The sequence below is a fragment of the Rissa tridactyla genome, chromosome 6 (assembly GCF_028500815.1).
Source record: "Rissa tridactyla isolate bRisTri1 chromosome 6, bRisTri1.patW.cur.20221130, whole genome shotgun sequence".
NCBI lineage: Eukaryota > Metazoa > Chordata > Aves > Charadriiformes > Laridae > Rissa > Rissa tridactyla.
In genome coordinates, this window is record NC_071471.1 from 55980415 (window position 1) to 56006201 (window position 25787).

Genomic DNA, 25787 nt, shown 5'->3' on the forward strand with positions numbered 1-25787 from the left:
CTGTGCGCTCGCTTCTGAAACACTTTAAGAGACTTTGGTCTCACTTGGGTTTAGTTTCTACTCTGAGCGTGGTAGGATGGCAGTTGCTGTATTCATTGCTCATCTCTTCAGTGGTGAGCACGTAGATTCAAAAAGATCCTTGTGGCAGCCGCTCATGTCATGGTTTATAAGGGGTTCCCAGTACTTCTGCAAAATGGGAAGGTCGTAGAACATAACTTAGAAATTTTGGGGAGCATTTTTGCAGATGCTGACTCTCGTGACTAAAAAGTTCTTTCATTAATTTGGGGAGAAGGTATTATATGTATGTCAATTTTTTTGGTGGGTTTTGCCATTTTGTCGTTTTTCATCAGATTGTCACCCTTCTTTTCTCCATATATTCCTATACAAATCTTAATCCCAATATAAACTTATAAAACAAGCATGTGTTTTGATGTTATCTTTTTTGATTCCTCCTGTGCTGCAAAGAATCTCAATGTGTATGATAAATCAGATGTTAGCTTTTCTTCTTTGTTTCCCTTATTGTTGTTATCTCACAGATTTTCTTTTTCTCTCTTGTGCTTGACATCCACATGTGTTCTAAATTTGAATTACGAAGTGATACACTACAGATAAAATATTTGTTTCTATTTTTATATGTGAATTTGTTGGGATGAACAGTTGACAATATGATGTAGATTTTAATTTCAGATTAGGAATACTAGCATTCTAACACAAATTTGATACTGTAGCTGCGTGTTAGACTGACAACTTTCATGGATAATTCTTTTCCGTTATCTTTTCTGACCTTAGGTCTGCAGCCAGAACTATGCTGTTTCTCATTTGTTTTCTTCAGTTGTAGTTAGTTTTCAGATCCTTCAAAACACTATGGGCACACATTTGCAAACTCCATTTCTGACCATTTAGAAAAAATGTAATGAATTAGAGGCCAGAAGAAGGTGAAGATTTCCATGCAAATCACCACTATATTTCTCTGCTTGCTTTTGGCACAGATTGTTTCTTTTGGGCGTAGTAGAACCATCAATAATAGAATTCTAATCCTGAAAATATTCTTTAGGGCCAAAAAACCCCACCCCAAAATGGCTTCTATTGATTTTCTTTTACAGTCCAGAACACAAGGGACATAAGCGATGTCAGTTTGAAAGAGGAATTAAAAATATGTTTATGTTAAATGTATCTTTATTACTCAAAGACAGCAACATTCCTCCTTGTTCTCAAATTTAATCATGAGTAAGAAGTGTATTTCTTAAACTTTGTTGCAACTAGTAAGATGTGACAGGATTTCTGGAGAAAACTTTAGCTGAATTGCTCAGTTAAATTGCTCATGAGTTGGTTTAAGCTTTTTCCTTTGGGAACCTAAGTCTTTCTCCTCTTTCCTTTTGATTTTTGAATGCTATTTCGTAAGTGGAGAGAGGCTTTCCTTTTCAGTGACCTCGTCACTCACAATTCATCTTTACAGCCTGTTTCTGCCATGGTTGCTTGTCACTTTTTGGCCACACTTCACCTGAATTTCCTATTTCACATCTGCCTTCACACTCGTTGGTCATCTTACTTTTGGTGATCTTTCGTGTGCATTGAAACTTAGCACAAATGTTTAAAGCAGGCTACTACTAACAAGAGCAGTTAACGTCTCTTCTAAGCAGCAATGATATTGTGTCTCTAACAAGGCAAACATTTCGTAGTGATTTGCAGCTTTCTGTTATTTTGGGCATATGAAAACGCATCAACTCATCTAATCCACATAGAACGTTCTCAGTGCTTTCACTGCTGCCATCTTCTACAGATACCCCCTATATATTCCATCTACGCAGCTCAGTAGGTCTTTGTCTAGGCTGGACCACAAACACCCTAGGCAGGGACCTTTCTTTATGGCTGTTTTATGGTGGGGCATCAGTTCTCCCTGCCCAGAGCCATTAACGGCCGTTGGACCGCACACACCTTCGGGCGGAGGGAAGCACAATGCGGCACTGACAGGTATCGATGGGGTGCGGCCGGGCTGTACCCACGGCCGCGCCATGTGGCCAAGGCCCACCAGGGCCGCCCGGCCGTAGGCCTTCGGCCGGCGCCAGGCCGCGGCGGCCCCGGGGAAGGGGTGGGGGCAGGCCTCACCCCCACCCCTGCTGGGCGGCCCGGCACTGTGCTTACCTCCCGCCCCTGGCCCTGCGGCCACATCGGAGGAGGAGGAGGAGGAGGAGGAGTTGGAGGAAAGCAGCGGGGGTTGTCGGAGCCGCCGCCTCCCCCAGCCCGAGCGCTCCCCCGCCCTAGGCCTCGTCGGCCACCGTCCGTCTCCTCAGGTGAACGCGTATCCCTCCGCCGCGGCCGCCCCTACCGCCGGGATCGGAGCCCCACAGTCCCCGGATGGAAACTGTTATGGCCGCCAACAGCGACTGGCCGGGCTATGGAGCATGGAGAGGTAACTCCGCGAGGGGCGCCGGGCAGAGAAGGGGAGGCCCGCGGGGTGCAGGAGAGAGAGGCCCGGCGCGGACCGCGGCGGTTCGGAGCTGGCAGGAGGTGCGAGATGCGGCGGGGCAGGAAGCCGCCCCGTGGTAGGGCTGAGCCGTTAAATAGTCCAGCGCCCCCCGCCCCCTGTGGTCGCGGGAAGTTCGCGGGGCGGCCGGGGCTGCGGCAGGATGGCCGGGGACGGTGGGCAGCGCCCGGCCGCGGCGGGCAGTGTGCGGGAATGCCTCATGGCCGGTGCCGGGGGCTCCGGTGGCGACGTATCCCTCCGCCGGACTGCGCGGGGCCAGGCGAGGCGTCGCGGGCAGCGCCGAGCCCCCCAGGGCCGTGTAGGCGCACCGCGGCGGGCGGCCCGGCGGGGCGGGGGCAGCGCTGCCCGCTGGAGCCGCCCGAGGAGCCGGGTGGCTACCAAGGAAGAGGTGGGGAGGGGGAGCGTCCCCACCCGCCCCCACCCCGATTTCGGAGAGCGTCCGGCGCTGCGGGTCGGGTGGAGCCCGCGGCGCGGCCCTGCGGCGGTGCCAGCCCCGAGGGCTCCCCGACCCCCGCCGGACCGGCGTCACGCATCGCCTTGTGTTGTGTCCCTGCCCTTCCCTGCCTGCTTGCCCCGGGGACGAGGGGACAGCCCGCGCCCTGGCCCTGCCCCGCGGCAAGCCCCGGCAGCACCCGGTGGCGCTGCTGCCCGTTAACGGCGGGGCCGGGAGCCCCCAGCGGGGGCACGGCGTGGGGTGTCCCCCGACATCACAAGAGGGGGGCTGAGAAAGTGGCCGTCTGCAGGTACGTTGGCGGTGGCCGTGTGTCACCGGAGCCTTGAGCTGCTCTTTTCCTAAAGGGCAAGTTTTCTGTGTGGCGTGGGGTGTCTCTGTTAGCTTTGAGAACGATTTGGTAATTTATTTTTCTTTTATAAAGTGTTGTTTTGGGTTTTTTTGGGTTTTGTTTTTTTTTATTTTTGGACAAAAGCAGCGTTTTGCTGTATCAGGTTGTATCTGACCACCAGAAGCTCTAACTCCATGGGTTCCTGAAGATCTAGTTCTGTGAGTTCCTGCATGTGTCCGGATCTTTGTAGAGCTGAAGGCTCTGAATTTGCAGACACATGTAGGATGGGACCAAGTGTGGAAAGTAACTTTAGCATAACAGGTTGTTTTAGCAAAATTTAAATGAACATATACGATTTTTACAGTGATCTTGAAAATACTGCCTGCCTGGAAATGTATTTTGAATTTATTTTTTTTGTTGTTTTAAATGGAAAAACTGTAAAAGGTCCCTACCTTAGGAGTGTCTTACTCCTATCTGTCATTTCTCACTAGGTTAAAGTATATAGCTAAAACTTTTTTTCTCCATGTGTACTTTTTTTAAGCAAAATACTGACATATCGGAGCATTTCTGAGGGAAGAAAATTGAGGCTTAGAGCCTCAAGTGGTTACTTATGCTTGTGCTTAGTGTTGGTGGGTTTTTTTGTTTTTATTTTTTTTTCCATGAGGGTTAACTTTGACACATTTATGTATTTTCAGGGTTTGCATTCATTCTATCTGCTTTATAATCTACCTATTTGTTTCAAGTATTGTGAATATAATATTCCACCCCCATGCCTCCCAACTTTTGCAAAACTTTCTAGAAAATTATAATTAGGTGTTTGCTATAGAATTTGTTACAGTTTTTACTTAAATTTTTTTTGGGTTCAAGTTAAAGTTTGATGGACTAAGGTACCAGTTACTTCTTTCTGTCTTGTTTTTAAGTTATTGTATGTTTATACTTATCAGTTATGAATGCCTGAGAAGTAGTGGCAAAGCTAAGGTTAAAATAGGCCTTGTTAGGAGGAATTTGCTAGTGATTTTTAATACCACTCGTTAATTTAGAATTTGTATTGTGTTTGGTGCTTTTGGAGAGAGAACATGGTATGTATTTACAGTTTTTCTGTCTTCAATGTATTAAAAATGCATGTAATGTAAAATTGTGAAGGATTTGTGCTTTTCAGCTTATTCTTTCAGTTATGCTTGTATTTGCACCTTTTAAAATATCTCTCCTTTTGTTTCCAGACCTTTTTTCATTATTCCTCCTGACTGTGGCCTTTTCTGAGTCTTACATATTTACGTCTTCTATGTGTGTGGAAAAATGTTAAAAAGGCTATTGAAGAATTGAAGTCTTTACTTAATGTGTAAGTCTGACTTCTTTGGTAATGTACATTTAAAGATCCCTGGGATTTTTTTTTTTACTAGTTGGTTGTTTCTAGTACATATTTTTATTTATCGGGCTGCAGGTGCTTGTCTATAGTTGCATGCTACCCACTAATAACAATGTTAAATTGTAATTTGTGTGGTTAATTAGTTAAAGGAGGTCTGAAGTCAGGTTTGAATATACACAACTGAAACACTTTGCCAAACATAGATGTTTTATCCAGTCAGTGAAGTGTTGCCAAATTGAGGGCCACATTGGCCCCATGTTAAAAGCCTGAGGCTTGTTTTCTGTAGCATATTGCACCCACTTCTGTTTTTTATACTGTTAATTGCACACATTTCAGGTTTCAGTATTTGACAGTATAACATTTTAATCTGAGTGATCAGCAGCTGCCATCAGGATGCTGTATTGCATCATGCAACCTGTAATCTTCATGTGTTGCATCTGTGCATTAAAAAGCATCTTCAGCAGTTAAGTCCAAGTCATTTTTAGTTACTTACTCTTTATGCTGAGTTCAGCTTGCTCCTGTTCAAGCTTACTGTTGACAAGAGAAAGCATTACAATCCAGTACTCTTTTGGTGAAGATGGAGTGTAATGTAGATGAATTGTTCTCTTCTGAGGGCTCAAATTAGAGTAGTATCCCATGTATTAATCTCCTGTGTGGAAGATGGGAAATGTATCATTGAGTTTAAAAAAAAAAAACAAAAAAAACAAAAAACAAAAAAAACACCACACACAAAAAAAATCCTGTATCCAAAGTGTTTTAGTTGGGAAGGCTGCTAAGGAGGGTGTGCATGTGTATGTGTCTGTGGTTTGTGGGTTTTTTTGTTTTTTTGAATGTCAGATGTATAATTGAAATCTTGCTGGTGTCATAGCTGAAGAACACAATTAATTGAATTTATTTGATATTGGAGTCTGTATAAAATGTCAATTTTTTGTATTATTTTCAAGAATTGTGCGGGAATACTAATATCTTTTCCAAAGGAGTGAATAAAGCATATGCTTAAAAGTGTTTTTTCTTTTCTTGCTATGTGATACACGAACACAGCCTTGAAAAATTTTCAGTATCCATTTTCTTTGTCAGGTGTTTACGTATTTAATGCTAGATGCTTCCTTCTCACAGGACTATGGAAAAATATTTGGAAGACCTTAGTGGTGATGCTTATGATGGCAGCAGCTCTTGCACTTCATCACAATGAGGGAGAGGATGTGATCGTTCTTTCAGTTTGAATGTGAATAAATAGGATGATCTAATGAGTTCCACGGCTGCGTTGCTTCAGGGTGGGCAGGGGAATAGTGGAGAGCGAGCTGCTGATCAGATTTCAGCCAACACTTTGCTAGTGAAGAAGAAAGTGATGCTATGACTTCTGCTATAGAAAAAGTTTTTAGTAAAAATATTATATATTAGTGAAGAAACAGTTCTTCCTTTTCAGTTTCACTATTCAAAATCCAAATGATTTTCACTGCTATTGCATTTCTGCTGATTTTATGTTGACACATGGGAGTGTTGTTTGAGCATAGACTTGAGCTGCTATAAATTGTCAGTGCAGCCAGTTATGGGAACACTGACATTAAATCTAGCGAGGCAATGATGCTGACCATACCTATTTGAGCCTCTTAATCCATAGAGGAATACTGTTGTCAGTTGTGGCTCTTGTTCTGAAAAGATTAACTTATACCCAGGAACACACAGTGAGAAACCAAAGTTAACTTTTATCCGTTGACTACGTCAGACTTGAATGATACTGAAGGTCGGCATGCGAAAAATACTTTGTAGATGAGTGTGGTGGGTTTTTTGGTGTTGGTAAAGGTAATGTCTCCATTAGTGAAGCAGATCTCTTGTCATTTTTTTATTTTGTTTCCTTTTATGTTTAAGCACAATAGTTAGCTACTAAGAGAGTAACAGACTTGAGTAAAAAAAACCAAACACTCCTGCTGAATTTGAGTTGTTCGTAGTACTTCACCTGGTTTCAGTTGGTGATCTGTGTCACAGTGGAGGTACTGTGTTAATATTTGCTTGAAATCCTGAATAAGTAATAAATGCTAGCTTAATTTTAAAAAAGCAGCTCTTGGGATTTTTCATACTTACAGACTGGCCTGGTGGGAGAAAATCCAAATTTGATGGCATGGAATTTCAATGTTTTCATCTTTCAGTAGATGTTGTCCTTTAAAGCTTATTTTTCAAAATTTATGTATATTTTGTGGTAAGACACCCCCCCAACAACAACAAACAAACAAAAACCCCTAACACAAACAAACAAAATTAGTGTAATGTCTCATTTTTTCCTCTTCCTTTTCTATTTCAAATGCTGTTGTAAAAATCAACAACTTTCAAGACTGGCATGTATTTCTTAACTTATTAATAAATTAATTTAGTAACAATAATGTATTAATTGTAATGAGCGTTCTAATTGCATTAGTTCTAAATGTAATATTTGCTTTGTTTGTTTTCTGTTTTCAGGAGAATAAAATGAGAAAGTTCTAGAACCTTGAGAATAATTCGTCGCAGCAGTCCTGTTTGCTGCAGGAAGTAAGACTTGTCTCAAGAATTCACTTAAAGAAAAGGAAAACCTAAAATCATGCCATCTGAAAAGGAACAGTTTTTTCCTGATAAAAAGCAAATTAATTTGTTAAAACACAATGCTGCGAAGAATTTTTCTACAGATGCTACTTTGGAAAAAGCACTGGTGAATGATCCGTTAAGTATGATGACTCAACCAGCAATTTTAGATGTCAGTCTCTCTTACAAACTAAAAAATGTGAAAATTGATTTACCCAAGGTGAACATTCCAAATGAAGTATTAATGAAACATGAAGTCGATAGATTTAGAAAACTCTTTCAGTGTAAACAGCAAACTGCAAGGAAGTCCTTAAGTCTAGAGAAAATAAACGGAAGCGATCCCAATTGTTCAGAGGGAAGCCACTCACAAAATAAACCAGAAGTGCAATTTGAAGAAGGGTTGAAAACTACAGCAAAGATACTGAATTTCACTTGTACGAAGTGCAAGGATAACATTAGGTACAGCCCAAATGATCTACAGAAACATTTTCAGCTGTTACACTATGGCGAGTTGCCTTTGTATCCTTGTGAGATGTGTAACTTCTCAGCTAATGACTTTCAGTCATTTAAACAGCATAGACGCACCCATCGTAGCACTTTAGTAAAATGTGAGCTCTGTAATGATGAGCATATGTACACTTTGTTGGATTTGACAAAACACTTCACATCAAAGCATTGTGTAAATGGTCACTTCCAGTGTGAAAAATGTGGGTTTTCTACCCAGGATGTGGGCACATTTGTTCAGCACATTCACAGACATAATGAAATTCCATATAAATGTGTAAAATGCCATCACGTAAGCTTTACAAAAGAGGAGTTCCAAAAACATCTTCTTGTTCATACCAGTATGTTTCCATTTGGTTGTCAATATTGCAGTTACAGGACATCACGGAAAGATTATCTTTTAAACCACTTCATAGCTTTGCATAGAGACCACTTATATGCAAAAGAAAAACTGGAAAAGGATAAATGTGAAAAAAGAATAGGGAAGACTCCAGCGGCACTGAAGCTTGTGTTAAAAAGATATAAAATGGGAGCATCGAAAAAAGCACTCTGGAGACGGAAAAAAATAAGCAGCGGAAGTGACAAAACCGGAGAAAAAAATGGACAAGTGCTGAGAAGTATGAATAAAATTCAAACAAAATCTGAGGACCTGAACGAGTGTATGAGAGATGTGGAAACAAATGAAGAAAAAGATCAAATTCTATGTACAGAAAAGCATAATGTCACGGGTGGAATGCGCTCTGCTACTGCTGCACAATACAGTAAAGCAGATGATGGAACAAGTTATGGCTTGGGATTATTGAAAAATGCTGTTCATGGGCCAACGGTGTTGATGGTCAAAAACAACAAAATATCGGTTCCAGCAAATTACAGTGCTAAATTCATGGGATTTAAAATGGTAGATGGAAAACAACATATTGTTATAAAGTTATTACCTACAAGTAAGCAAAACTCACATTTGTTGGGTCAGAAAGCTGATCCTATTACAGATGGTTCTACAACGCCTTTGCTGCAGACTGCTGATCCCCGTGGCTTATCTTCAGGTGCTCTGCCACATATAACTGATCAGTCAACCTTAAAGAACAATTCTCTTCACCCATTAACCTCCCCTCCATTTTCTTGTTCCTCTCCTTATTCAGGAAAAACAAAAGTGGAAAAACAAAATAACTCCTTATTGTATGGGAGGAGTGTTTCTCAAACTGTAGCACCTTCTAATGTAGCTGTAGGAAAAAGTTTGAATTATTTGCCAATGAAGCTGAGCTCAGCTGTACCTCCATGTGATGAGGTGACAAAAGTTGGAACTAGAAGTAATATCTCGTGGGGAAGCTATAGTCCTCCAAGTCATCCTCAGGTATTACCGCCCACTATTACAAATACATTTCACTATGACCCTATGAAAATGCCCTTCTTTCCTGAAATGAAAATACAAAATGGTGGCCTGAATAGTAGTAATGGAACTAATAATCTCTATTACTCAACTTCAGTGGATTCTTCTAATGAAGGGTTGCTGTCTTTTCACAACTATTCCAAAATGGACACTTCGGATAATCCATGTAGCATGTGGATGTCAACAGATGACAGATACAAAGAATTTATATCTAGCAAAACAGTTTCTTTTCAAAACAGTAGAAATGAATCTGCATCTTCGTATTCAGAGTTGATGAAAAGCCTAAAACCAGAGAAAGTCGCACCAGCCCAATTAAATGTTAATAAAACTTACGGACGCATAAACACTAGGAATAACTCTGTGTCTTCTAAAAGCCAATCTAAATGTATTGTTGACAGCAAGTGTTTTATGGAGGACCACCATAATGGCCAGCAGTATTTGGACGCTAACATACATCAAGGCTTTGAGAACGTAGCTGAGAAATTTCAAGAAAATGGATCTGATTGTGTTAACTCGGTTTTAATGCCTAAAATCACATCTGTTTTCTCGTTGCAGAGTGAACAGGCAGCTAATTATTTATCTCCTGAAATAAACCAGTTACTGCAGGATGTGTTAAAAGTGAAAGCAACTACTCAGCAAGAATCCCACAGCAAGTCAAATAACTGCGTAAAACTTCATTGTGACAAGCTGCTTTCTGGTCACGAGCCAGGGAATAAAGCCTTTACACATTTAAAAAACTCAGCAGCTGCATGTGGTTTTCAGAGGCCTCCTACTAATGTAGACTTTCATTTATACAAGCGAGAGTTGAATGCAAGATGTGGCATAAATGAAGGTACGCGTTGTGGGAGAGAAAGACAGACGCCCAGAACGTCATTTGATTTGCAGCGAATGGATAAATTATCCAGAACTCCAGGTGTTGGTACGTTGCTAAAAACTCATACAGATGCAATCGTAACACAGCAGTTAGTAAAAGACAAAATACTATCTGCAACCCAGAATCCTAGCAGCTTTTCGCCAGTTCTTCAGGAACAGAAGAAACCCCTTTTAGTTCAGTCCCCTTCATCGGGATTTTTTGTTCCTTTGCACCTCGCTAACCAGCCCGGACTACAGGTGGTTTCAGGAAAATCTCTTCCATCAACCAGTTTGTCAGATGGGCATGTAACTAAAGGTGTACCAACATCTTTTGTTTTAAATAAAGGACCTGGAATGATATTGACTTTTAGCGGGGCAATTGGAACAGTTGCAAATGTCCCTAGTGATAGTTCTCAGGTTTTAGGGCAGGTTGCATCCAGGGAATATGGTAAAATAACCATACCAGCTTCAAAAGTGGAGGGGAAAAATGACAGTTTCCGAAGTGTAAGAAGTTCCTGCAATAGGAGAGCATGTAGTACAGCAAATGACTCATCGAATAGCATGCCATTCAAAGGATCTTTTGTAATTGCAAACTCATCGGAGACATCTGTGAAAGGAATTTCTTCTGTGAAGATGTTATCAGAGCATCAGGATGCTGTCTTTGGTTCCTTGGAGTCAGTAAATCAACAGGAAATTAAACAGAAACAACACGTTTATGCACTTTTGCCTGATGGACAGCAGGCAGTTTTTCTGAAATGTATGACACCAAACAAGCCTGTAGTTCATAAACATAGTGTTTTTCAGGATAACGCTCATTATCAGAATTGTCAACCAAAGAAAACTGGAGCCATGCAACAAAAGCTTTTGCTGAAAATTAAGACTTCAGATACACTGGCTGATACCACTCAGTCAGTAAGCAACTCAGTGCCCTCACTACACTTGGATAATTTGCAGTCCCTTACTCCTGCACTAGCACAGAAACAAACTCGTCTTACTTCTAATGATGCCTTAATCTTACCAGGTAGGTTAACGCCAGCAAATGCCTCTTTGGCAAGCTCTAATCCAGCATGTTGTGTTCCTCCTGTAGAACCTGTTTATTCTACTAAGTCTGCAGGGACACAGTTGCAAAAAGGTTCTATGGAGAGTACACAAGTAATAACTGCTAACAACAGGAATAACTTCGGTAGTCAGAAGTCCACGTGGAGCACCCGAAACCGAACAGCAAAAGTAAAACCTCGTTTAAAACGAACTGTGTCTAAAAGTTCAGAAACTGTGGGTGTGCAAAGAAACAAGAATTTCAAACGGAAAAGTAAGGATAATTGCCCAGAACCTCCAAGAAAGAAAGTAATGTTGCACAGAAAGTGTAAGGAAAAGAATCAAGCTGAAGTTGTTAGTGAATCAGGTGGCCCTTACAAACCAAGGGCATCAAAAGAAACTGTGAGGACTTTGAAATTACTTCCTTTTAACTCTAAACAGCTTGTAAAATGCCCCCGGAGAAATCAGCCAGTTGTTGTGCTTAACCATCCTGATGCAGATGTTCCAGAAGTTGTAAATGTAATGAAAACCATTGCTAAATTTAAGGGACACGTTCTTAAGGTTTCATTGTCAAAAAGAACTATTGAAGCGCTTCTGCAGCCAGCCTTTTGCAATCCTTTGGATGTAACTACTGATGATTTTTCTCAGAAAAGGCACAGGACAATAAAACCGATTAGCCCTGTAAAAGAAAGATTTGTCTTAAAATTGACACTGAAAAAGACTAGCAAAAACAATTATCAGATTGTGAAAACTACCTCTGATAATACCTTGAAAGCTAAGTTTAGCTGCTGGTTTTGCGGTAGAATATTTGACAATCAGGATAATTGGGTAGGACATGGACAGAGGCACCTGATGGAGGCTACTCGAGATTGGAATTCATTAACGTAATGATGACCAGTTAAGAAAATAAAACTTCAGTATCATACATTACAGCTTTTTAAAAAGAGAATCAATTGAATTGGGATACACAAGTCATTTTGTTTTGTATTTCAGTATTGTAACTGAAGTGTTTAAAAATGATGCAAAGTGCTTGTATTTTAAAAGGAAGAGCAGATTCTCTATTGCCATCGAGCTTTGAGATAGATCAAGGAGCTTTGTGGTTTAGATAACTTGTAACTAACTGCAAATACAATTCCACAAAAATATATATTATTTTTTGTTACTACTATCATGTCCTATATTTTTATTCTATAGAAGGAGTCTTCAGGGCTTTTGTTCTGTACATATTTAAAAAAAACCTAAACATGTAAATATTTTTATATTTTTCAGTTATTTGGTATAATTCTTGCACAGAAATTATCCCCCTCCCTATTTTTCAGTTCTGTGCATGCACTACTAAAACCAATTTTTAAAATTTTTTCAACTACAGACAGCTGTTATCCTGGGATTTTTGTTATTTTCACTTGTTAGCTCTTGATTTTGTTTTTCAGGGATTGAACACTATTGTTAGCAAGTGCCTAAAAGATGTGAAGCAGTTTACATTATGTCAACTGTGTAACGATAGGTCCATATAGGGCCATTTCCCCAATAGTTTCATTTGAACAAAGCCATATGTGAATGCTTTAAGCTATATTGCTATGCACATGACACTTGTACTATTTCTGTGCAGTTTGTCTACTTTCTTAGTGAAGTATTTTTCATATAAATTAATAAAACATGTTACGATTGTGTTAATACGGTGAGCCTGAGAATGGAATCAGTGGAAAATATACAGTATATATATTCATAATGTATATGGTGTTTAAGAATGGTGAACATTCCTAATCTGTATTGACTCTGTCACTATTAAATTTGCTATAACTTGTGTTTACAGAATATGACTGTGAGCATTTATAGGAAATATTTCTATTTTGTTTTATACTATGTCTGCCACAAACCCTGTAGTAAGGCCAGGATATGGTGAAGTGCAAAGCACCATTTCAGGCCTGTAGCTGCATTGTAGTTTTATTCCAGGTGGATGTAATTTGTCCCCATAATCAATAAATAGTATTTTCTACTATTGTTTATTCAGATGAACGTCCTTTTAGGGCACCAGGGGTTTGGCAAAACCAAGGCTTAAGTTATTCCTCCTTCATTTTACTGGGTAGTGTTCCTAGGAGCCTGCTTGCTTCCTACTTAAATTTTTTTGGGATAACAATGAAGGGAGAATATGCCTTACATTTCTTAATGTTTATGTGAAAGTCTGTAAACAAAAGACCTTATCGATAGTGACTGAGAGTATACAAATGAAGGTTCTTATTATCTACAGTAATTATGTTTAGAGGCTTTGTCCTTCCCTAAGTATTGATGGAAAAACTGTCAAAATTGAATACTGGACTTGGAGACGACTGGGGCATTTAAATCTCTGAGGTTTTAGATTGTATGCAAGCCCAGGTGTAGTTCTCTCTGACTGTTTTCATAAGGTGAAAGTGAAGATTGACTTGCTACCAGTGAAACAATTAGAAGTCTTTTATGGATGTTACAGGGATTCTGGTAACACAATTCGACTTAGGTTGTGTTTTAAAAAGTGTTATAATGAAAATTATTTTTAAAAAAAATACTTCAGTAGCTATATGTGGGGTCTTTTCGTATGTGTCAGGAAGATGCACACTAGCCTTGTAGCTAGTGAGTTATGTGTGTAGCTAGTGAGTTTTGTATGCGAGTCAACTGAAGTACCTGAGACAGTCAAGGCAGCATAGTTCGGGTGAATTAATCTACAGTTGGTGCGTGTATCAAAATCAGATCATTTTGTGCTGCACAATGGGCTTGAGCTCTGACATGGATTTGGCTAGGAACTTCTGAAGAAGACTAACGTAGTGGTGACGAACTGCGTTAGAAAGAGGAGACCGGTGATGAGTGGCGTTTCTCAGGGGTCAGTATTGGGACTGGTGCTGTTAAACGCCTTTGTCAGATTCATGGACAGTGGGATTGAGTGCTCCCTCAGCAAGTTTGCCGACACCACCAAACTGTGTGGCGCCATTGACACACCGGAGAAACAGCATTAGGGAAGGACAAAACCGTTTTAAGCTTTTTTCACTGGAAGGAGCTATTGGCTGCCTCAGCTTGCTGATAAACCCAGAAATTGAACCCCTGAATTCTGGACATTGCCATTGCCTTCTTTGGCAGAAATATCTGTGGAGTTTGTTGCTAAAACCTACTCAGTGCAACTTCACCAAGGATGACCAATTTTCGTTGACAGCATTGAGGTGGAAGTTGCGCTGTAGAGTTAGGGTTTCTCTATATCAATGAGTCATGAGAGTGACAACTGTCATTGGAATTTTTTTCCCTCCAGCTTCTTTTCCTATGAATTGGGTAACCTTAAACAATACTGTGAAAAAGAACATTGTAAAGCTAGAAAATGTTGAAATAAGGTTGCTTTATACAATCTTAATTCATTGTCATGTGTCACTTTATCCATAGACATCCATCTCATTCAGTGCAGAGAATTGTTGCTCCCTCTTGAGCAGTGATTTAGTATTTTGTTTCCCCACCCTTAATTATGTCCTTGTATTATTTAGCTCATATTGCTCAAGTACTGTTATGGATATATAATTGTTTTTTTCTTACGAGCTTTTCGCATTTCCATAATACTTTGTTTGAGATCCTAAGAGGTTGGCACTTCTGCAAATCAGATTTCAAGGAATCTCAAGTGAGACTTCCAGGAAATTAAGATCACAATTAATCATCATCAGGAGAAAGTCTGGCTTAAACAATCTGACCAGCATCACAGTGGATAGTGCAGGGACAATATACAGTTCTTCAGTGAAATGGTCAACTGCTTTAGCAATATGAGGCTACCTTTTTACTGGCTAATTCCTGCAATGTTTGCGCATTTCTCAGCATCTTCAGTAAATGGGAAAGGTATCTTACAAATACCCTACAAACAGCAGTCTTTGGTTACACAGCTATGATTAATCCCTGAACTATCATGTGAACCAAGTGAAATATATGAATCTACATGGAAAAATAGTAAATGATCATATATTTAATGCTTGTATTGTAATATATCTGATATATTCAGATATATCTGATGTGACAAATTAAGGTTGCACAGGTAACCTGATTTGAAAAGTGTCTTGATTTTGAGGCTTGACTTTGGAACCATAGTATTTTAAGACAGCTTGTAACATTGCACATGTAGCAAGATAAGAAAACCTTAACTTGGTTCTAGTGTTTTGGGACATACAGAAATAGGTGCAAGTGCAGGGTTGACAAGTGTTTTTCCTCTGAGAAAATGTTTTGTAAATATATACTTGGCCTAAGCCTTATTTGTACAGCATTCATGTGTTTGTGTAAAGTGGCCTAAAAGAGGCCTAAAATCTATCCCGTTCTGTATTCTTTGCAAGATGTGTATTCATCGGTAAGTCACGGTTTCCTTTGCTTAGTAATTCCAATGTTTTAACAAAAAACTTGTGTTCAGTATTTGTTCCAGGGCTGTTGTCATGTGAGACCTTTTTTTTTTACAACAGCTCCTAAGAATCCCTGCCTGCTGCTGGTGGTTTAGATTGAAGGAGGAATGTAGTTTTGTAACTTGCATGTCTGAACACTTGGGATTTTTGAGACTGCAAGTTCTTACTCCTTTCATGGAACAACATTGTCAGGAATGATTTGCAGGCCTCGTACTGTCCTTTCTGTATCAGGTAGGCAGATAACACTTCCGCTCCTTTGTACATTAGTAAATATGATAATTTGCCCTGAGTTCTCAGACCAAAAAATGACTTCAGTTTAAAGCCAATTTTTTTAGTTCTAGTTTTAGGTTTTCCTTTGTTGGTCCCCCCCCCCCCCCGCTATTAATTTAATGAAAATTATATGGAAGAGAAATTAGCTAACAATATCAAAGAAATATGGGGGGAGAGGTGTGTTGCTATGTCTGTCAGAGGTCAGACGTGACATACCTGCTACCTGGTGGAAACACCTGACACCATTAACTAGTGGCAGCTGGTGGCACTGCAACAGTTGCAAGATAAAGTTTCAGATACAGGATGGCACCAAGTTACTATTTCCTAGATTCCATATTGGCTGCTGAATCAATAGTGTTGGGATTTTTAACATGGCATGCTCCATCCTGAGTGCCAATTTATTTTACATCCATGCAAAATGCAGCTTGTATTTTCCCTTGCTCAAACCTTTCTCTTCTCCAGCTAAAATAGTGTTTCAAAATACACCTACACCACAATCTGCCCAAGCTATAGAAGATCTAGCTTGGGTATGGAAAGCAGAGTAACCAGTCTGCTTTCTGTATAAAACTGTCAGTATAGTAAAATAGGTGATCACATACTGGTGTGTTTGTTTGTAGTTAGATTCCTCCTGCCCCGAGCCTTATTTTGTGCCCAGTGTGTTCTTATCTCAGGATGAATGGATTATTTTGTGGAAGGTGGTGTTGCCTATGGAATCCATGCCTCATTTTGTTGTTGAAACGGTTAAGGTACCCCTGTAATGATGTAGAACATGGCTAAAAAAAAAAAAGAAGGGTTTGGGAATGAAAGTAGTTATATGTTTATCTAGAACATATTTGTTTGTAGATCAGCCACAAAGTAGTATGTAATGCTGAGCACTTAGAGCTGAGAGGCAGGAGCAACAGTGCTTCGAATATGAAAAGGCTTGCTAATTACTTTAAAAAAGTGAATCTTAGTCTTTGACGTGGAAGCCTATAGTTACACTTCAGTTTCACTTTTTTTATGCCTTTTCGTCTCCAGTTCTAGAACGATGGTGATACAATACTTTAACTCAGAAAGAAATGTTTGAAGAACGTAGACACAGTTCTGAGGAGCAACATATAAAAGTTAACAAGAAACGGAGTTGTGTTAAGAACAGAGTTTAAATACTGTGCAGTACATCAGTGAATAAGGCAAGGAATCTACATGACTGCAAAGAAGCTAAATATTGAATGGCCGCTTTTTCCACAGAGTGTTTTCCATTGTGAGTATTCCCTGAAGTGGTAACCTTGTAAAGTGATGCTTCACGTAACTAAATAATATCAGAATAGACATAGAGGAGGAGTAAATTAAGCTTGCAGAGGCTAGTTTTGTTAATTTTGAGGCCTTGACTTACATTCTAAACATTATACTAAGTGCAATATTAGTATAATACTAATTAATACCAACTGAACAATATACTAAACATAGCATTTATGTAGTACTGTGAATAGTCTGTCATGAGCAGGCTTGTGTAATGTCTGTATATATTGGTTCTTACTTGCCAGTGTCTCATTTGCTTTGCGTCTAGGCTATTATCTGTGTTGCAGAGGGAAGCAACTGAGACATAGTATGGTAGGTAGCCATGAAAAGTAGGTGCAGTACTTTCTAGAAGACAGGTGCATTACTTGTAAAAGTAATTGATCAAAACCACAATGTAGTTGCAGAATACAAGTCACAACACAGCTCTAAGTGACTTGCTGAAACTGCAAGTCTTGGCTCAATCTTGCCATAAATACCTCGTAGATAATCCTAGAGAACGCTGCCTAATCTGAAACAAAAAGAAGAAAGCAGGTGTGTACAGAGTGTCAGTTTTTGAAAATGCCTTTAAGATGGATGAATTTTCAGGTCCAGTGAAATCAAACACCTCTAGAACTAATTAACAACCGTTCCTAAAAGTTTTTCCATTGGTGCAGTTTACACATTCATCAGTTTAATTTTCACCACTTTAATCTTTGTGGAAATTACTTTGTTCGCAATAATACAATATGTAAACCGCTATGATAGAACAGACTTGGTGAAAAAAAAAGTTTCTTTTTTGTGTGTGTATCTGTAAACAATAATTCCGCAAGAACTGAGTGGGTAGTTGGTTTAGCAGTGATGCCATGTGCTTGCGTCACCAACAGTAGGCAAATACATGTGCTAAAGCTGTAAATAGCAATAGTTTTCATAACAATGGAACTTGTGAAGGAGCACATACAAATATATACGTTAAAACTTCAAGGACAGTGAAGTGATGCTTTCTTGCTGGAAGGATGCAATGAAACATGATCCAGCAATGCTTCCATACACCATTGACTTTACAATATATTTAACTTTATTTGCACATTTGAAAATACAAACAAAAATATTAATGAAACAGAGTAAAGCCAAGGAAGAGGACAACACATGTCCATTAATCTAAAACATTCAGACAGCGCTATTGCCACTGATCACATGAAGTACAGTCCTATTTCCAGCTTGTACACAGCAGTATATTAAGTCGAGTTGCTCTAGCTTCTGGGACTGTGCACTTTACAAAGAAATTGCTGAAAGCAGTGATCTGTGGTAAATGTAACAAATGGAAAGAGCAGATCACTGTGGGTATTGTCATTTTTAAAGTGAAAATGTCCTACAGGAAATCTTAAATAGCAGTCAAAGGACCAGGCTGTGGTATGCAGATATGTGTATCTTCACACAACTTTGAATACCTGTCTTGTCACAGATGAAAATCACAGATGAAAGTAGATCTGCTTTGGCTTCTTCTGTTAAATATGAGTGCTTTTCCGGTAAAAGTGACATGAGGTTGAACTTTATGAACTGCATCTCTTACTATTCAGTAGATGCTCTTAAAAAAAAAAAAAAAGTATTTTCCATCATTTTGGATTTTCTTCTTTTAATACCCGATCCACATGTTTTGGGATGTTGACAGAAATGATTAAAATAAGTCTTCATTTTAGGAGGTCGGTTTGATTAAGAAACTCTTACAATGTGTTTCAGTTTTGTTGAGTCTTTTGTGTTGTTTTGGCTGTCGATTAGAACCAGGGAGGTGCGCTGATGATTCTCTACTATTTCAGCAACACTGTCAAAACGCTGGATAGAGAAAAGAGGAATTAATTAGTGCTGGCTTCCTTTGATGCTCTAATATTGACAGTAATCACTGCATCATCTTTTTCTCTTCTGCCAGCATTAAAGAGAATAGAGCTATGACTGTTACCAAGTGAGATGCTCTGCCTTTTAGTAAGAGCGGTGATCCTGCTCTTAGTCCTGATTCTAGTCATAAAGAGATTAAATTTGGACAATGGAAGATACTATGGCCACTAGCTGTCTCATCTCATGCTCCTTTCCATTTGTGATTGCCACCCGCACAAACTGAACCATAGACATTGCCACATGGCATATTAAACTGACACCGCTTTCAGTTTACCTTAATACATACCAGGCTGCAGACTGGCAGCTTGGAAGCTGCTTCATCTGTGGTTCAGCTACCTCGGTTAGAGGGAAGGCAATCTCCAGGAGTAATATGGTACAGTCAGCCATCAATGAAGCCTGTTTTAGTTATGCAATTTTAATGTTTGTCACTGTAAATTAATACCCAGAATCTGCTAGGTCTGTTGCTTTTCCTTTTGGTCTTTGGTAAAATACAATTTTTGGACTATCTTTCTCTTTTCACTCCTGAGGTCATTTTTGACCCGTTGTTGAAGGCCAGATGAGCTCCAGGCTATTATTTATTCTGTAACCTCAAATCCCTTGCCTGGGTGGCAGATAATTAGGCTAAGGCAAGCCTACTTTCATATCCCTGAAAAGCCTACTCTGTGCAGCGATAACAAGCAGGTTTTATTGGCATTTGGGTTCTGAGTTTCTATTTTGCTGTCAGAGTAATTATCTGTGTGGCATAATAGCCAACCAGTGATTTTTGCACTCTGGAGCTGGAGTTTAACATTTTCTTTATGTTTACATAGGATTAAAAGTACTGTCACACTCATTTTTGATAGAGGTGGGTTTTTTTTTGTTTGGTTTTTTCTTTTTTTTTAGTGTAGCTGTTCTTCCTTTACTATTTTCCAAGAAACTTAAGTAGAGTCTTAAGTAGATAGTGATTATAGGACTGTGAACAGCTGGAGAATTTATCTAGCAGCTGCAGCTTTGATCCTGATAACTTTTCAAAACAGTTCTATGAGTGTGTTTTTAACTTGATCTGTGGTTTGAATTACTGACAGTACGCAGGAGCTGATGTTACACTGGTTTCTCTAGCTTGATAGATCAGTTGTTATACAGGGTTACTTTTGTCTTGGTACATGAAGAATCCTTTTGGTCATAGTGCAATATATCCTAATCCTTGCTTATGAAAAGTATTAACTGAAAACTGTTAGAAAAAAAACCAAAAACCAGATCATCTCACCTCTTCACCACTTTTTTCTCTGCCCAGCGCATATTGTCTTGTTGATTCAATAAATCGTATAGGAATATTGTATACTCTTCTGTTGTAAAACACAACCAGTGTGTATGGTTGCCGTGAATCCTGTCCAGAACTCTTTCGTATTAGAAAAGATCCATCCTAAAGAAAGAAAAGTAGTAAGTGTATTCAGCTTGTTTTTTCCAAGAAGTTAGCGTGGTTTTAGCTTAATATTTTAATCTGTATTAGCATTAAACCCTTTTCTCCCATTAGAAAAACTGTACAGGAGGAGATGAAAAGTAGGATGTATTCCTGCTGTCTAACAGTAGCTCACAAAAGCATCATTTAAGAGTCACCTTTGCTTCTGCCTGTTCTCTCTCAACCAGAACAAGAAAGAAGAAATAAACACGCAGTGGCAGCAGTCTCTTGGGGTCCACAGATTATTAGGAAATGATATTACTATCAGTGGCAGTAGGTAGGCAAGAAAGCAGTGAGAGGTGGAGATACTGTTTCTCCAGAGCTGTAAAAAGCACTCTGATGAAGACGAGCAGCTACAGCTACTGACATGGTAGCCCAGCGCTCACTAGCTAGCAGTAGCCTACACTGGTGATATCCCCAGTGCTCTGCCCATTGATCCTGCTTTGTGGAGTTGGGCAGAAGTGGAACTGTACCTGACGCTCAGGATACAACTCTACATGTTACTGTTCCCTTCTGTGACACTAGGTTTTGTACACCGAATAGTTGAGAGAATTCAAATTCTCCAAAAACCTAAATGCATAGTGTTGCTATTTCAAAATGCATAGCAGCATCAGCCTTTCCAAATAGTAGCTGTTTTTTATGAGCCATTGGTGGAGATCATTTAGAAGTCATGGGGCTTTACCTACCATTTTAATGGATGCACACGAGTTATCGGATCTTCCTCAGCTTTCTAGTCTGCAATAGCTTTCTCTGCCGTGTACCAGTCATTGAGTTACACTAATGCAACTTTGTCTTAGTTTCACCACAATAACATCATGTTTGACAGTATTTGCATTGGCACAGTATTCTTAACCTGTTCAGAATACAACTAATGTTCTTAGAATACTTCTAGTTGTCTTTTGATTCTTTTATTTGAAGTTTTTTTCATAAAATAGACATTCTTTAAAGGTGACCTACCTTATTTGATCGGTACAATGCATCTTCTGCCGTTTTCCTATCACAGGTAGCAGCATACCATGCTTTACTATGAACACCAGCATCCTAGAAAGAGAGAAACAGCGTTTCACCTGTAAAGTAATAATTATAATAAGAAAGAATATGGCCTGTAGGGGAGTTACTACTAAAGAATGACAGCTGTGAAGAACTCAAATGCAGAATACTTTGAAAACACAGGATTTAGAAAATTCTTTGCCAGGAGCTTGCTGTTTTTGTTGGACAGAGGTAGGACAAAGAAAAACTAGCATGTCAAAACAGTGGTCACAGATGTGTGATAGAAGGCTGATATATGACAGAAGAGAGAAAGATGCCCTGAGGAAAGCAGTTAGGTTCAACTGAAGGATAGTTTGGTATTTTTAAAGTAGGAAGCTATTCTAGTCGAATTTGAAAAGGGTGTCCAGGAAGTGTTAAGGAATAAATTGACCATTAACAATTTAAATGCTTGTCAGCTGTGGGCTAGCCAATGATGTGCCAGATTTGGTAGGCATCTAAGCTTTGGGAATGAAGTTTAGCATATACTTAATGCTAGTTGTGAACGTGATCATGGTTGCCTTCATCTGGACAGCATGGAGATAGATACGTGCTCCTTTTGCTCTTTTGATTGTTATTAACTAAGGACAAATGGATGGAGCCCTACAAAACAGAGGCATAATTAATGTCTTTTCTCTAGTAATACAGCACTTCAGCCCCCAGTGCTTTCACCTGAGACATGAGATAGGGATTCAGTTCTGGTTCTGTGTTGGATTGAGCCTGAATACATCCTTACATTTGAAACAGTGCCATTATCTAAAAGCCATAAAACCATGTTTACTGTGGAGAAGGATTACCTCTGTGACAGCATACAAGAGCAGCTTATATTTCATAATGTATCTCTTGGGTGCCTCATTTCTGTATGTTATCCCCTGTGAACACCTCACCAAGATCATCCTTCTCGTCTCCATTCTGTTAAATGCTTGGCAGCGTTCTGAACAGTAACTGAACTTAACCTGTTCTTCTGGTGGAAAACATGGGACAAAGCACTTCATGGGTGGGGGCATAGGTGCAGACCCAAAGATACAAGGTAGAAAGACTGGCACCCTAAAGATGGGTAGATTCTGTTTTAGAAGATAAAAGCTCTCATAGCAAAGGATGCGCAAAGATAAAAAGATGGGAGGAGGTGATGGCAGTTGGGAACGAGTGGTCTGAAATTACAATTTGAGCAAGAGAAAAAGCGGTAGAAAACTGGGTAGTAAGAGACGCAGCTTCGAGTGCACATTTGGGAACAGGAGTGGAGTTCAGGGGAAAGGTATGGGGGATTTTAGAGAATTATGAAAAGAAATGATACTCAAGGGAAGGACAGGATTAAAAGCAACATGAGACCTATCAGACTTCAATAGCTAGAAGATTAACTAGCAGGTTATAAAACCAGCAATCATAAGAAGTGAGCTCTTGCTGAGGAAGCTGATGAAAAAAAAAAAAAAAATCTAACTGAAGTGAGTGGAGAGGCTATAGAAATAGTGCTGAGAGTATTTCCTAATGAATATTTCTGGGTCACCAGATCTTCCTGGGCATTTGACCAGTTTTGCTCCAACTTTTTAGTAACAAGCTTAATGATGAAATTCATTTTCACACAACTTTTGTCACCTCTGTACAAAACAAGTTAAAGATGAAGTTCCCTAGCTGGCTTATCACTGCCAAAAAGGGAATGTCTTGGCTTCTCCCTTGTGCTCATCTGATCCCACAGTGAGATAATTCACATTAGTAATCTCACAGGTAAAAAAAAAAAAAAAAAAAAAGAGTTGCCTTTTTTGTTTTGTTTTGTTTTGTGTTTGACTGCCAGGTTGTTTTTCGGTCAGTTTAATGAGTTAGCTAAGCCCACTGCAGGATCAGAGGAACACCAGAGAAGCCTGTGGCTGGGAGGAGAGCTCACAGTGAGGACAGAGCCTCCATTTTGCGGGCATTGCACTAAATCCTTAGATTGGCTTAAGGTATAATACATAACTTTACCTCCAAAGTTCTTCCATGTATTTCTCCAGTCACACTATTCATTGGAAAAAGACAGGATGAGAGGAATTGCAAGTACGCAAGGTAGTCTGCCACTTAGAGAATGAGGCCAGTAAACCAATCTTTGTTCAGCAGAACAAGGAAATCAACTGCCCCCAGACCTTTCTTCTAGCACTGTCTGTGTCCTGTAATCTGGAAGCTGCTGTCAAAGTGGATGGGAACCAAACAAATAATAAGCCTTATGCGCATGAATCATGTCTGCAAGCACCTGTATTGTGCAGAATGCTATAGCAAGTGATACCACTGTATAACTGGTGGGGAAATAACACTAACTAACAGTTAATATATTTTCTTTTTTTTTTTTTTTTTTTTTTTTTTTTTTAAAAAAAAAAAACCAGAATGGATGTTTTATTAAGCTCTGGTTTTGCCCATGGCTGTTACAGAAAAGTTGCAAATGTAATTGTTACAAGCTGTTTATTTAAAGTCTGCTGGATTGTTTATTCGAAAGCAATTTTTATAATAAATATCCAGTATGACATACCATTAGGATTTTTCCAGAACTTCAAATCCTTTGTGTTCTTCCCTGTTATATTATCTTTGTCATGTCATACTTTAGAACATTTAATGTTATTGGCTGTGCATAATAGAGCCTTTGTTTTGCACTCAACAGAACTATTTTTACCTTGTTTGTGACTACTAGGCTAATAAGAATGGCTTCCGGCATTTTGTAGTCTCCCTTCGTCCAAAATGAGAGTAAAGACAATAGCACTGAAATGAAAATAACTTTGCATTTGCTTAGATTATTCAAACCTTAATGTTGCAACGAAACACCGAAAAAAGAATTGGTTGTAAAACTGACAGCAGTAACTGTAATGAGAAGAAATCTGTTTAAAGGAACAAAAAGGAGTAGGACTTGGGAGAGACAAAAAAAAATGTCGGGGGGAGGGGAGGCATCACAGCATCCTCTGAGAGCGGCAGCTGTGACTTTCTTAAAACTCTGCTGACACCCCAAACTGCAATAAATAGGGCAACGTTCATAAAAGTGGTTCTACCCTCTGCAGCCTGCTGTGTTGGGCCAGACAGCAGAGCATCCCCATTTCCTCCTAGAAATTTCTGGGATTTCTTAGCACATCACATCAGTGCAGGCTAATGCTAATAGCTGCAGATGGCTTCATTGTATCTGCTTGGTGCACGTTATTTTTTTTCAGGACTCAGTATGTATGCCTATACGTTAGAAAAAAGTAGGCAGCTGAAAACTCTTTATAGCCATCTGTGTCAGAGACTAGACTGAAGTATATCACACTTGTTTCAAATGATGTCAAAGTTGAGGAGCGATTGAAGGAGCTGGGACTGTTTAGTTTGAGGAAGAGGAGGCTGAGGGGAGACCTCATCGCTCTCTACAACTACTTGAAAGGACATTGTAGAGAGGTTGGTGCTGGTCTCCTCTCACAGGTAACTAGTGATAGAACAAGAGGGAATGGGTTCAAGCTGCAGCAGGGTAGGTTTAGGCTGGACATTGGGAAAAAATTCTTCACAGAAAGAGTGGTCAGACACTGGAATAGGCTGCCCAGGGAGGTGGTGGAGTCACCATCCCTGGATGTGTTTAAGACTCATTTAGATGTGGTGTTAAGGGATATGGTGTAGGGGAGAACTTTGTAGAGTGGAGATGATGGTTGGACTCGATGATCCCAAGGGTCTTTTCCAACCAAAATGATTCTATGATTCTGTTATGAACTGGGGAGTCGGGAAGACCTGAAACTAAGAAGCTTTTTTGGGTTTTGTTTAAAGTGACTGGTAGAAAGCTAAAGTTTGGTATAATGCTATTTACATATTTTTCTACAGTTAAAGCTCTCCTATGCTATATGTTGTCAGCATTTTTATATGAAAGGAAACATTCAAATGATTTGTACCACAGAAAATCTTCACTGCAAATGGGAATGTATATACCTTCCACAAAGGAGTATGACTTTTATTCAGAGAGGGGTGGAAATACTACTTTAAAGTAAAGTATAAGAAGATTTCTGTAATATGAATTTAGCTAACATTATACCTGGTCTGCAGTACTTGAAATGGATGAAATGCTGCTGTGAGGGGAAGTACCCAGGGAACGGTTTGCAGCTTCTGGCACTTCTAGAAAGGAAAGAGAGAACAACATTTTTAAGTTTTCAAAGGATGTTTTGTTATGCTGTATGTTATGCTGGTTTGTTACAAGGACTTTGAAAGATCTGGAAATGCTTGGCTTTTGGTATCACCAGGAAAGTTATCTACTATATGTGGATGAGCTCTATATGAGCGCCTGGGACACTCGCCTACTCAAGAGGAGCCTTGCTTATAAAGGGAGAAACAGTTTGCTTAACAACTTGGTTAATAGCCAGAGCTAGACTTAATACATAAGAAAAAAAAAAAAAAAAAGAGACACAATCAAGTGAATCAATGTTGCAATGGATAAAGAAAATGCAGGACAACAGTGCAAAAAACCACTCTGGTGTGAGAGGTGTTCATACTGATGAGGGAGTCAGGAAAACAAATGTAGCTCAGAGATCATTTTTCACTGATTTAATCCAACTGAAATGTTTGCAAACGTGTGCAAGAAGCCTAGGC

General features: G+C 39.6%; 2 protein-coding genes across 12 annotated transcripts in view; one reads left to right on the forward strand and one right to left on the reverse strand.

The window, feature by feature from the left end:
• The first annotated feature begins 2208 nt into the window (after window positions 1-2208).
• ZNF518A (zinc finger protein 518A) lies at window positions 2209-15211 on the forward strand. 3 transcript variants are annotated; one of them, XM_054207176.1, is made up of 3 exons: window positions 2209-2410; window positions 4488-4606; window positions 7088-15211. In XM_054207176.1, the coding sequence occupies exon 3, from the start codon at window positions 7206-7208 to the stop codon at window positions 11850-11852; it is 4647 nt and encodes a 1548-aa protein (XP_054063151.1). In that variant the 5' UTR covers window positions 2209-2410; window positions 4488-4606; window positions 7088-7205; the 3' UTR covers window positions 11853-15211. The 3 variants fall into 3 exon arrangements, with proteins under 3 accessions (XP_054063151.1, XP_054063152.1, XP_054063153.1); XM_054207178.1 differs by lacking the exon at window positions 2209-2410 and adding an exon at window positions 2943-3228; XM_054207177.1 differs by lacking the exon at window positions 4488-4606.
• Window positions 15212-16335: 1124 nt separating this feature from the next.
• Window positions 16336-25787, reverse strand: part of BLNK (B cell linker) — a 109801-nt gene continuing 100349 nt past the window's right edge. For 7 of the 9 annotated variants that reach the window (XM_054207184.1, XM_054207182.1, XM_054207181.1 and 4 more), the window contains 4 exons: window positions 25237-25316; window positions 21165-21248; window positions 20016-20171; window positions 16337-18709 (listed from right to left, as the gene is read on the reverse strand). In XM_054207184.1, the coding sequence (XP_054063159.1) occupies window positions 18590-18709; window positions 20016-20171; window positions 21165-21248; window positions 25237-25316 (440 nt within the window). In that variant the 3' untranslated portion in view covers window positions 16337-18589. Of the gene's footprint in view, window positions 18710-20015; window positions 20172-21164; window positions 21249-25236; window positions 25317-25787 lie in introns of all 9 variants that reach the window. The other 2 variants (XM_054207180.1, XM_054207179.1) reach the window with 1 other exon arrangement.